Source organism: Diceros bicornis, chromosome 18 (genome assembly GCF_020826845.1).
Source record: "Diceros bicornis minor isolate mBicDic1 chromosome 18, mDicBic1.mat.cur, whole genome shotgun sequence".
Taxonomy (NCBI): domain Eukaryota; kingdom Metazoa; phylum Chordata; class Mammalia; order Perissodactyla; family Rhinocerotidae; genus Diceros; species Diceros bicornis.
The window spans coordinates 53,525,014-53,538,382 of NC_080757.1; the positions used below are offsets into that span (position 1 = coordinate 53,525,014).

The following is a 13,369-nucleotide window of genomic DNA, read 5'->3' on the forward strand; positions in this document are numbered from 1 at the left end:
CTGGAAGGAGAAGGAAACAGTCCTCCTTGTAGGTTTAGTTCTTCCTTCTCCTGGAAGATAGAGAAGCAGCGCTGTGAGTTGTAGTTCTCCTGACTATGAACATACTTCTCACAGTTGCAGGGCTGGACTGTGCTAGGAAGATGATGGAAAAGTGAACAGTACATAGGACTCCTGAAGCTTTGGAGAATGCCCCAGCACTGCAGGCCTCCCTGCCCCGTGCTCAAGCAGAGTCAGTTAAAAGCACGGAGACCAGAGGTGAACTTACCCTAAAGCCAATGAAGCCTGAACTGCCGGGACGCTGGCTCACAGGCGTCCCTTCCAAAGCCCTGTGCCTAATTTTGAATTTGTACTTTTGTATTATTTTTCCCCAAGAGCGCTCCTGACATTCATTGTATAAACTCCATATCCGCCGAACCAGGGTCCACGCTTGGAGGGGACAAGCTGGGAGCGACCAGCCCGCACACAGCAAGCCGGGAGCCTCGGGAAGCCAGGGGCCCCTTTGGGGACGTCGGACGGGCCACGCTGTAGCCCAGCGGGGTGACGCTGGATACGGGTTGCGCCCCTCCGCCGGCGGGCGACCGAGAGAGCCGCGTCCCAGGGCGGCCCGGGAGCGCTGCCCGTTGCGTGCAAAGCCCGGCGCCGCCGCGCGTCCGCCCCCGCCCCGCGCAGGTAAACAGCGGCCCCGCCGCCGCCCGGGGACCCGCCCCGGCGCCGCGCCAGGCGTCCCCGGGAGGCCGAGGCCGGGAGGCTCCGCCGCCACTCGGCGCCGCGCCCCGGGAACGTGCGCCGGCGCAGGTAGCCCAGCCTCACCTGCCGGGGCGCCGGCGAGTCGGCTTGCCCCTGCGGGCCGGTCCGATCGCACCTGCTGAGCTCAGGGCATGCAGCCACGGGGAGGAGACGCGGGAGCCGGGGACCCCACGCCTGTGGCTTCGGAAGACCTTGCCTCAGGGCCCGGCCCAGGGCTGCGTAGGAACAATTGGTGGAGCTGTACGCGCTTAAGATCGGTGTCTTTGTTAGGTGAAATCATACCTCAGTTCACAAGAGGCAAAAAGAACAGCCCCTGGGCTCCCATTTGCTTGAACTTTCACAGATTCAACCAACATTTATGGGGGGGGGGGGAGGTGTGCAGGAGGTGCGCCAGGAAAGCTTTAGGGGAGGACAGTCGGAAGTCAATTTCTGCATCCTCTGCGCAAAGCAGAACCGACCCTGCCTGTCACCAGCTGGTGAGTAAGACTTCCTGGACCTCACCTTCCTCGGTGAAGTGGGTGATAGGTAATATCGAAGTCAAGGAGGATTACAGGAGGTGGTGAGAGCACGCAGCACCCAGCCTGGCGCAGTCTGCACCTCACTAGTGGCCTTTTGGTCCTTCCCCCAGCACAGTGGGATGAAGATGTCTTCTGTTAGGTCCCCAGAGAAGATCCAGACCCGAATACCTCCCCCATCCCCACTCTCATACCAGTCACCTGGAATGAAGGAAGGGTCCATTAACGCAAAAGCCTTGAGGGAATAAGTTGTTTCTTCATCAAACAGTCCAGGCTAGGATTGAGAGAGGCTGTTAAGCAGTGCCATGCAGCTTAAAAAAAGACACTGGCAAGCTTGGGTCCTGAAATCAGCTCAAGGGAGAGCCTGAACCTAGGGATTTCTATGACAGTTTTTTAGGATCCTCTTACCCCTTGTGTCCATAAGACTGAGAAAAATAGAAAAACAGGCAAAATTTGATCCCAAGGATTGGCTGAATTTCTACGTTGGTAAAATTATAATCTTTCCATAGAATATTGGAACATTGACCCAGGAAGCAGGAGGACCCAGAGAATCAAAATGCAGACATACAGGAGGATTCAAAAAACTGGGAGTTCTCTGAATTCTCAGTCTTCAAAGAGCCTTCTTTGTGAGCTGAAACAGCCCCTTTTCTCCAGTCTTCTGAAACACTTCTTTAAGACACTGTAATTCCTTTGCTTAAGAGAGTCACCCTACAAGAGAGAGCCAGTTCTCCTCGTGCACTACCCTGTACTGTCTCCAGAAATGACAAGAGTGACAGTCATGCACGATGCAACTACATTTCGGTCAATGATGGACCGCATATACGACGGTGGTACCGTAAGATTAGTGCCATATAGGCTAGGTGTATAGTAGGCTGTACCATGTAGGTTGTTTGTGTGAGTATACTCTACGATGTTTGCACAATGGCAAAATCGCTTAATGACGCATTTCTTAGAACATGTCCCTGTCGTTAAGTGACGCATGACCATATATCCCAGCATGCCCCAAAGGAAGGGCAATGAGAAACTCAAATCAGGGAGGATAAGAATTCAAAACTAACATAATTTCAGGATTTTTCTAATTTTTATTGATAAATTTGGGGAAATATGTGTGGGAAGAGATTTTTAAGGTGCTTGGCAATGGAGGGAAGAAGATAATTTTAAATTGGTCTGAATGTATTGATAGATAATTTTTATGGAGAGTCCAAGTCTGCTGTGCTAGCAGGAGAAGGTAGGAGTGACTTTGGGGCCTCAGGAGAGCCTGACCATTGGATACCAGGTGATTATCCCTGAAGTACTGATTGTCATCTGTCCCCCATGCTGTCCCTCATATACTGGAGCATCTACCACACTTATAAAATCCCATTACCCATTGGAAATCGCTTCTACGGGACTGGGCCTGACCAGTCCTGAAGGCACAAGTTGCACGCACAGGTAGCTCACGTGCCTCATGTGCCTGTTCCTGACCCCTTCATCAATCTAACAGTGTCCTCAAGGTGAGTTTCCCAAGAGCCAGTGGCTGAGAGAAGAAAAACCACTGAGCCTGGTTTACACATGGCTCTGCGTATGTGCTGGCCCAAACTAGAAATGGACTGTGCGATGTTATAGTGCCAATGAGGATAGTAGATGGAGAGAAAACCTCCCCGTGGGGAGAATTCTAAGCACATCCCTCTATGTCCACTTTGCTTGGAAGGAAAGATAGTTTGATGCATGAAGCTATACCAGTTTATGAGCCGTGGCAAATGGTCTGGCCAAATGGTCAAGCACTTGAAAGAGGCAAGATTAGAGTTTGGTGACAGAGAGGTTTGGGGAGGCATATATGGCTGCACCTCTCAGAATGGGCCAAATGTGAAAATAATTGTCCCTCAAGTAAAAGTCACCCAAAGTCCCCACTAGGGAGTAGGCTCTTAATAATTCACTAGACAATCTACTCTATGAATGGACAGTTCCTTTCCCCAGGCACATCATTGCTTTCTCAACTGATTAAAGAATAAAAGTGCCCATGTTGCCAAATGGAACTATGCATAGATTCAACCACATAGCTTTCTGTCATTGACGCAGACCTGGTCACTGAATGCACAAAGGATCAACGATGATACATGACCCCGATACTGATGATACTTCAGGGACACCCGCGGACTACTCAGTTGCAGACTGATGACCTTGGACCTCTTCCATTATGGAAAAGGCAGAGATGTCTCCTCACTGAGACAGGCTCATATGTCTGGATTTGGAATTGCCTCCCTGTCTGTCTTATCATCATGGCATCCTATAGGACACTGCTTCTGACCAAGGAATTCACTTTATGGTCAAAGAGAGAAGGCAGTGGGCAGATACCCGTGTAATCTGATCCTATTACCCAGAAGCTGTCATCTGTTTTGAACTGACATGAATTGGTTTCAGGACTAGCTCTGAGACAACAGATAACAAGCTTGAGATATTGTCCCTTAAGATTGGTGTTTGCTCAGAACCAGTGATCAATATGTGGTGCTGTTTCTCCCATAGCCAGACTAAGCAGGTCTGGAAGAAGGGGGAGTGGCGATGGTGCCCCCTCCACTTTACCTAAGGACTCTCACTCTCTTCAACTTTGGACTCCACCAGCTAAGAGTTTTTGAACCCAAGAAAGGAATGCTCCACCACTGGGGCAGCTGGCCACTGGGGTAGCTCCCTTTGGGAGAGGGAAGTGTGAAGTTTCCATTGTGTGAGGGATAGCTCTGTTATCTAAGCAGAAAGGTTCTTTTAAGAGAAAATAGAGGAATTTTAGTGTGTCTAGATGTTGAATAGCAAAAGAGTGAGGCTGTAATAAACTTAATGAACTTTTTTCTCTTCTTTTGGCTTTCCACCACCTAAACTCATTCCAAAATTTGAAAATCCATTGTTGTGAGAGTCTTGGGAAGGGGGCAGGACCAGCTAGTTCACGGGCACAGGATCTAAGCTCTGCCAGCTAGATGTTCCAGCCCCGAACTTTGAATGTGGAGCCAAGGCACAGAGAATCAGGGCTAGAGTTCATTCCTGTGGTGGTGGTGGTGGCATCAAAGGGCAGCAGTCTGAGTGGCGGTGTCCAGTATTCAGAGACCAACACTGGAGGCCATGGCATCCAAACCAAGCTGTTTTCGAGATGTGATTGGACCATGGTCCCAGACCTCTAGTTTTCTTGGCTCCAACCCATTTTCAAGCTTGATTCCCCTGTGAGCTCCCTGATAGCCTTCCATTAAATTCTTGGTCTAAGTAAGGTTGGGTTGGATGCTGTTGTTTGCAACCTTGAATCTAACTAGCTCTTCTCATCTCACCCCTTTCCTTTGCTCCTACTGGTGCTGGGAAGAGGAAATATTAGGACTAACTTTAGTTACCTCTTATGTTATCAATCCTGGAAAGAAGCAGCTTTGAGAAGGACTGAACAAAGCACAGGTCATCCATGACAATATCCCTTTTATTGATATTAATCACAGTATGAGGTCTTGTCCATCAGAAAGAAGTTTGCATTATGCAGAACTACATACAAAGACATAAAAATACACAAACACCAACCACCAAACCAATTAATTTCAACCAATCAAACCTCTGAATGTGTCTTCAATTTTGATCATCAGTGCTTTGGAAGAACACACATAGACTCAGCATAGGGTTGGCCCTTGGGTTCTTAGAGCATTCACAGAGCAGGGTATTCACCCTTGGAAGCAATGAAACATGTAAACTCAGGGCAGGTGTTGATAACACAATGTCTGAATACCTGGCTCTTGGGCAGCCTGCCTTGCCAGTGGAGCCCAGTCAAGGTCCCATGCGCTCCTTTGACCAATGAGGATGGCAGGCCTTACTGTGTTTGAAGCAGACATGTTTTATCACCCTGTTGGAGAAGCTACGTGTAACAAGGAGTAGATTCGCTCCTAGTCTCGTTCAAGTCATTCTTTAGGGTCATTTCAGAATGATGACTTGGCTAAAGTTTACTTTAAAAGGGAAATGTAAAAATCTCTCTCCTTTTTTTTTGTTCTCCTATCCCTTCTTCCTTTCTAATCCTAAACTCTCTGGCCAAACTCCAGCAAAGCCTGCTGCAGCTTAAGAGTCCTGGGTCAGGTTACAAGCTACCAAATGGTCAACAGAGAGGGACCCAGTGCAGATTCTAAATGTCTTTCATTCACTTAAATTAGCTTAAGTGGCTCCCTCCATAAGTAAATGAAGTGTTTGGGTTCTAGCAGATTGCTGGTGTCCCCAAGTCTCTTAGAAAAACGAAGCTATCAACTTATCAAAATAAACATCTGGGGGATTTGGACACCATGACAAACTACTTTGCTCTTGCAATCATTAGAGATCAAAGCCATACTCTGTCCTCTTGTCACAGGCTCCCTGTGTGTTCACAGTTGTCCTAATTCCCTTAACTTCAGTAGTGTCAATCTTTGCCTTAAAAAGAGAGAGAGAAAGACTAGCTCATTTTCTTCCCTTTTCTGTATCCCCTCCCATACAGCATCTCCCTGGGGGAGGTAGGGGAAGATACATTCTTCCTTGGGCTGGCTGGGCCTTGGAAAGTACTTGCTATGTCCACGATGCTCCAGTTCCGGTCTAGATGGGTAGAGGATCTATGGTGACAGATCAGGAGGGATAGACAAAAAATGTCCTGGCCATTGTGCTCTGAGTCACCAGGCAGAAATGCTTAGGCAACTTCTCTCTTGGTAGCTTGCTTCTGTAGGTGACCTTGAGGAGTTGCCATTAAATCTAGCGAGGGAGAGTGAAGGTACAAAAGCAGAGATTTTCCTGATCTGTATGTCCTTGGTAATCCCACTGAAGAAAGAGTCCATTTAGTGACCAGGCAAAAATCTGTAGTTCTATGACACCTTGAAATTCCAGATAAAACCAATATCTCTCTCAAAAGAAAAGTAAAAATTGTCATACTATAATCAGAGTCAATTAGGATAATGAGATGAAAAGAAGCAAAAGGAAAAATGTTTTAATGTGAAGAAAGGGGCATGTGGTCCCATAGAAGCCAACCATCGTAGTTTCCTCATGCTGCCTTTCCTGGGCTCCGAGGCACTTCAGCACTAGCCCAGGCCAACGTCGAGTGACATCATCACCACGAATCCCAGGATGGAGGCCCAGGACGCCAGCTTCCCATTTCCACTAGGAGGGAAGGAAAGGAAGAGAAGTAAGACTTTAACGCACTCTGGGAGACTGTCCAGGCTGAAATCATCCTTGGCAATGTCCAATTCCAATAGAAAACAGAAGACTACTACTAATAATGATAATAACATTGACAAGTAATATTTATTGGGGCTTACTATATGCCAGGCAAACTGATTAACTCATGTGATCCCACAGGATAACCACACGAGGTCAGTACTATTATTATTCCCATTTTACTGGTGGGCACTGAAAAATAAGTAACTTGCCCAAGGTCACCCAACATGGCTCTGGAATCCACGCTTGAGTAATAAAGAGTGGCAATTATTCCTTGAAGATATTATTTAATCTGACCTTGTAATCTAGCCTTAAAATCATTCTGCTATAAAAACCACAATGAAACAAAAAAGGAAGCCCCCCCCCGCCCCCGCAATACCTGGCCTGTAGCTAGACAATGAGAAAACATGGATGTATAGCTTTGGTTAACATTTTAGAGCTCACTTTTCCCCTCATTCCAGCCCCAGAAAAATCGAGATAGAGAGAGAGAATATACAAAAATAATAGTCTGTGTCATCGGAGGGGAGTGGGGGTGTATGCCGCTCCTCATATCACCTCATCTGCCTCTCCACCCACCGCCCATGCCTCCTCTTTCTTTCCGTTTCAGAGAGCACAGTTGAGGAGGGGGTGGGGATGATCTTGGGAAGGGGCAGGAAGGGGTGGAAGGAAAGGAAGGAGTGGCAAAAGAAGAAAGGGCAGATCCGAGGCTGGGGCCTGGGCTGGGCTGCGGACAGGGACGGACAAGGGAGGGGAAGCTCTCCAACCTGATCTGAGCCTCGGGGATGATGTCGTCCATGACCACATAGACCATGGCTCCAGCAGCGAAGGCCAGAGCGTAGGGCAGGATGGGCTCAGCCAGCACCACGGCAAAGGCACCGAAGACCCCGGCCAGAGGCTCCACCATGCCACTTAGCTGCCCGTACCTACAGAGGGAACAGAGACACGTGTGACCTGGGGGAGTCCAGCAGACACTCAACATGCTCAGACTGCTGACTCAACTCTAGAAAACGGATGCGTTTTATTCCACACGACACCTGGCACGGCACTGCAAAAGCGCTCCGTCGTTTTCTTAACCACCTCCCTCTCCTTCCCCACCTCCCTGTTTCACGGTTACAGCAGACACCTCCCCTCCAAGGTGTTTCTTTTAGAGTTCTAAGTTTCCTACGTTGTCTTATTAAAATAAAAAAATGGCCTATGGTACACCCATTGAATGTGTACAGTTCAGTGGTTTTTAGTATATTCATAAGGTTGTGCAACCATCACCATTCTCTAATTCCAGAACATTATTCATCATCCCAAAAAGAAACCCCTCCCCATTCCTCCCTCCCCCTAGCCCTTGGCAAACACTAGTCTACCTTCTGTCTCCATGGATTTGCCTCTCCCGGATATTTCATATAAATGGAATCATTCAGTATGTAGTCCTTTTAATTGGCTGATTTCACTTAGCATAATGTTTTCAAGGTGCATCCATGTTGTAACATGTATCAATACTTCATTCCTTTTATGACTGAATTCTATCCCATTGTATGGATACCACACATGTTCTACATCCATTCATCAGCTGATGCCTACGTTGCCTTTTGAACGATAGGACGCTGATTAGAAGTGGTATGGACATTTCCCAAGGACAGTCGTGCCTGGTATGTTTGGGGGTTCAGACCACAAATGCACCCCTTCTGAAGGAGCTGTACCCACCCACCTCTGCTGCAGAGGCGGACCTTCCTGGCCTTGTATATATTGAGGGCCTGTCCCCACTACCTCCATCTTGGATTAAGATGAGATTTCTCCTTTAAAAAAACCCCTTTATTTGAGCTAGCAAGAGTGGGTCTCTGTTGCTTGAAATCAAATGTGCCCTGGTTAAAACAGTAGGCCACAGGAGCACTGGGGATTCAGAGAGCAGGAGATAAGCTGGTATCTGAACCCCATAGCTGAGCCCCACTGGAAAAGATACCTGCTACAGGTTGAATGCCAATAGACAAGGAGCTGGGACATCTTTCCCACTGCCCCTTGCTGTGGGCATTTGGCATGATATACTGCCTCTGAGCCTCAATCCCTCCATCTGTAAAATGTGGGTGAGAGACATCCAGGACCGTGAACTCCGACCCCCTCCCTGTTTCTCCCTGGCCAGAAGCAGAAGGCCGGCATGGGGGAGACCCTGTTTGTGCTGCAGAATTCTCTGTGGGGCCATGCTTCCTGGCTCCCACGCTTGTGTGCACAGGCCAGGGGACCTTGCCGCTCCTTAGTGTGTACAATTCCTGGCCTTGGCTGTGTCACCTCAGGAAAAAATGGGTTTGATGTCAAGCCCAGACTGGAGTGAGAATTTAAAAAAGTTTAATCTCAGGGTCTGGACACTGACCACAAAGGCCTCATTCCCTCCCCTCACCTCCCGTGGTGCCTCTGCTGTATGAGATGACAGTCAGGCCCCTCTGGCTCATGCAACTCACCCTTGGAAAAAATCTCTAGGGTCTCTTGCCCTGCCCTCAATTCTGCAGACTCCAACAGTGGAGAAAGAAGTAATGGAGGGTGGAAATAAAATAATTTAAGTATGTGCAAGAACTTGTAAGTCATAAGGCCTTATAAAATGAAAGGGTTTTTGTCTTTTTTTAATGTGAGGAAGATGGTCCCTGAGCTAACATCCGTGCCAATCTTCCTCTACTTTTTGTATATGAGTGGGCTCCACAGCATGGCTTGATGAGCAGTGTGTAGGTCCGTGCCCGGGATCCGAACCCACGAACCCCAGGCCGCTGAAGCGGAGTGCACAAACTTAACTACTATGTCACCAGGCTGGCCCCTGAAAGGTATTTTTAAATTGTAGTCATTAGCAGTCCTTTTAAATGTTCCGATCATACATTCTAGAGTGGCAATTGTTTTAACAACGAGGTGTTCTGGGGCTCAGAGTCCTGAGTTGAGTGGCAGAAGATGAGACTTGGAGTCACCGCTGATGAGCCAGGTGACTTGAGCTGGTCACCTGACCAACACTCTGGGCCATGGTTCCGTCCTCTGAAAATGGGGGACTCACCTTACACATCACTGAAAAGGTAAAATTAAGGAATAGACTAGAAAGCCCCTGAGGACTATGAAAACAGTCGGCATGAGTGCAATGGGCCTCATCTCCCCAGACCAGGGGAGGTGACATAATCCTGGTCTTCACACTGACAAGGGTTATGATAGGAGCTAAGGTAATGGCTCTCGGGGACAGGCCATGGTAACAGAAGCCTACGTTAAGGCATGTGACATTTAGAGTAGACACAAGGTTGACCTCGGTTCTTCCTACCCAAGGGAGAGAAAACCTAACACTGAATGGGCATGGTGTGGTTGTCCATGGAGGGGTTTTAAAACAGGAAACATGGCCATTTGGGCTGGTTTACGTAAAGGCTGAAGGTCAAGAGACGAGTTTCTTGAGGTTCCTCCCAGCCTTGGGGGTGAAGGATTCAACCAGGTTGTTAGTGTTGTACCAGAAGCTCTGGATTCACTTCCAGGTCAGAAGAGGTTGTTCCTGAAGGAAGAAACCTGCACGGAGGACTGCTCTGAGCTTTATATCAGAGACCCTGGCCTCTGACGGCCGACGCTCTGGAGCACTTACCAGAAGGCTCTCCAGGTGGAGAAGCCAGCTCCTCGCAGGGGGAGGCTGACAGCGAGGCCCTCTGGGAAATTCTGGATCCCAATTCCAATGGCTAAATTCCTGAAGGACGAAGAAGGCACATGAAGGCAGCTGTCTGGAAGGAGCACCCACACACACAGGAGCCCCTGGCCTAGGCCCAACGCCGTCCTTTGGCGTTAGAGATCCAGGTGACGCATGAGACAGGTGGAGGAAGGAGAAAGTTTAGGGCACGTGTGTAAGTGGACAGCACAAAGAGAGGGAGGGGGTGACACATACGCTCCAGGCCTTCGTGCTGTCCTTGGTCCCTAGGGACGCTTGATCTTTAGGGAGCTACAATGCAGCACAGAACACGCTGGCTGGATGTTAGGATGACCTAACGCCTCAGGTCCTCGTTAATAACACGGGGTTACATGGGGACGATGACATCTACCATGAAGGCTTGCCACGTGACCCAGTGACCTAATGCCTATAAGTTCCTAGCACGTAGGAAGCGCTCAATACATTTTGGTTTCCATTCCCTCCTGGCACGGAGATGGGTATATCACATTTTATCCAAAAGCAACTTCAGAAATGAGACAAGGAAGTACTGATGCAGAATCTCAGGGTGATGCCCTGGGTCTGGGCCTGGCTCCCCCTGGGCTCTCCGTGTGGGTCTGGCACGGGCACTATACTTCTTTGACTTCTCTGGGCCCATTTGGTGCTCACCACAGTCCTCTCTCCCTGCCTCTGCAGGACATAGAGTTGTGTGAATTGGTCAATTGGTTGGAGCCAAGCCTTAAGGGCCTGCTTCGCACACAGACGAGGTATTAGAGTTCAAAGGGAGGAGAAACAGAACGAGATGGCTGCAAGCGCACTATGCGACCCCCAGGGAGACAAGGCACGCACAGAAATTAAGAACCCTCATTATGCGCGCTGGAAACTATTGTGAGGAAACTGATCGCTCAGCGTCTGCTGACCTCTCCCTCAAATCCCGTCTGTGTTATCTAAGGTAGCCCTCTCTTTTTACTTCTTAGAGAAAGAGGGGCCTAGACATGCTCTGACCTCATCCCGTGATGCAAAGGGCAGCAAACTTATTCTGAACAGGGCCGGATAGTACAGATTTTAGGCTTCGAAGGCCACTGGGTCTCGGTGGCCACTACTCCACTCTGTCATTGTAGTGGGAGAGCAGCCAATGTGTAAACAAATGAGTGTGGCTGTGTTCCAATAAAACTTTACTTACAAAAACAGGTGATGGGCTGGACTAGGCCCATGAGGTGTAATTTGCTGACCCCTACCCTAAAATCTCACTGGCTACAGAAAGATCTGATGAGATGGAATCAGAGACCCTGGGCCTTGAGTTCTCCATCCCTCCTTAGGACCTCACCGCCATGCATGTGGTAGTTTAAGTTTGGGCTTTGCAGTCAGACTTCTTAGGTTCAAATCCTGGATCTGTCATTTGTTGGCTGTGCTACCTTCCATTTCCCCAACTGTAAAATTTGAAGAACAATACCACTTCCCCTCCGCCTTCACAGGGTTGCCTGGATGATAACCTGGGCGGTCCCTCTAAAGCCCTTAGCACAGAGGAGCTGGCATGCAGTAAGGACCTAATCAACGTCTGTTGTAGGGTGGGGGTGTTGTTATCACAGAGGTTTCAGTGTGAGCTAGTCATAGAAGGGGCGACAGAATGGGACTGTAGGACAGTCAGTGCCAACAAGATGGCTGACTTAGCTTCAAGAAGCAGAACGGGGCCAGGGTGGGCCTTTCCAAGAACTCACAGGTTCCCTTTCCAAGACAGGCTCAGAATACTTTCTACCCTGAATCAAAACTCACCCCATTACAGAGTCCTGCTTCAAGTAGATCTGACGGGGATGTCTGACCTCTGCTTGACTCCCCACCAGCATGCATTCATTTGCTCTTGTTGATACTTCTGTGAGATATTTACATCACTCATAAGGTTGGACAGGCCAAGAGTACCTCCTCGGAGAACGCTTGTACAACACGAAGGTCTTTCTGATACCGTGCTCCTGCGTGCTGGTTGGTCTGTTCAGGTGCACAGAAACTCCCAGGAGGCCTGGACTCTTGTTCCTCCTGGGCTGGCATCTTTCCTCTGGTCACCTCCAGGCTCCATCCCCGCTGAGCCTCAGGAACTGCCTGGAGACTAGATCTTTCCCTTGGTACAGAGGGGATGAGAGCTCCTGGGAGGGTCTACAGGGCACCTTGATGAGCTTGGACCATTCTGCTGCATTTCTGAGTATGGAAAGCTGCAATGGACAAGGAGTCCTGGTCGCCTCTGGGTGACCCTTAAGAGTCTGTCCTAGGCAGCTGGGTCTCACCTCTGCTAGGTGAGGCCTGGGAGTCAACCATGGCCTACACATTCTCCAAGGCAGCCCTGATCTGTCTCAGCTTAACAAGAGAGAGTGAGATGAGGAGAAATTAGACAGGGTCCAAAAAGAAATCCGGCTTATGATTTTTAGGAAAAAGCTGTTGTTCTGTTTCCTTGCCTTTTAAGTACGTGTGTGTGTGTGGCAGGGGCTCTGCTGGGTCAGCTTGCCTCTCTCCTCCTTTTCTGAGTCCCTAACTATCGCCCTCAGCCAGTCTACAGGGCAGGATAAAAGGGTCACAACTTTCCTCTGTTGTCCAGGGAGGGTGATGAGAGCAGCCTCGGGGAGCTGGGTTTGGGATCAGAGTCAAGAGCCTCCCCTCTTGGGCCTGGTCTAGGAATCCAAACCCAGCTTTGGATCCCACTGTCCAGCCCTGCTCAAGCTATAGGATGCTGAGGAGCACGCTCTCGCCAGCCCTGGGCAGAAATACAGCTTGTTCTAGAGGCTTCTGCTATCACTTTCGTAGACCAAGCTGACCCTGAGCTTTTATTCCAGGGGCAGGGGACATCTGGGATATCTTTCTGTTGAAGAAATGAACCTTAAGGGCAAATTCTTGCCAATATTTCATCAGCCTTTGCCCTGCCTTCTTGGACAGATCTTCACAGTGGAGTCCTTTTCCTCCAAACTTTTTCAGTATTTTCTCGCTTCCCGCAAATGGTTGAGTGAATACAACCAGCTTTCTCTACCTTTTGCAGAGCCCCGGATCCAAGGTTTCTTTCAATGAGGAAGATCAAGGTGTCTGAGCAGTTTTTGTGCCCCTTATCTGACGTGGAAACGGCACTTTGTGGCTGGCTTGCTGCCCACTGCTGTCACCTGTCCCCCATGTTCACAGGCAGGCCCATGACTTACCCCAGGCCTAACCACAGAGTTGCCACCCAATGTCACCAGCAAGTTGGAGGTGGGGTTCCCTGTCCAAAGTCCTCACCGTGACATGGCGCTGACTATAGCCGTCCGCCGGGCGGGCTGTGGAAGCCTCCTCCACA

At 49.3% G+C, this 13,369-nt stretch overlaps 1 protein-coding gene across 8 annotated transcripts in view; it reads right to left on the reverse strand.

Annotated features, from left to right (window-relative positions):
• Positions 1-4,671: 4,671 nt before the first annotated feature.
• Positions 4,672-13,369, reverse strand: part of SLC39A11 (solute carrier family 39 member 11) — a 378,940-nt gene continuing 370,242 nt past the window's right edge. For all 8 annotated transcript variants that reach the window (XM_058561457.1, XM_058561455.1, XM_058561454.1 and 5 more), the window contains 3 exons: positions 10,009-10,107; positions 7,190-7,348; positions 4,672-6,368 (listed from right to left, as the gene is read on the reverse strand). In XM_058561457.1, coding sequence (XP_058417440.1) covers positions 6,290-6,368; positions 7,190-7,348; positions 10,009-10,107 — 337 coding nt within the window. In that variant the 3' untranslated portion in view covers positions 4,672-6,289. The remainder of the gene's footprint in view (positions 6,369-7,189; positions 7,349-10,008; positions 10,108-13,369) is intronic.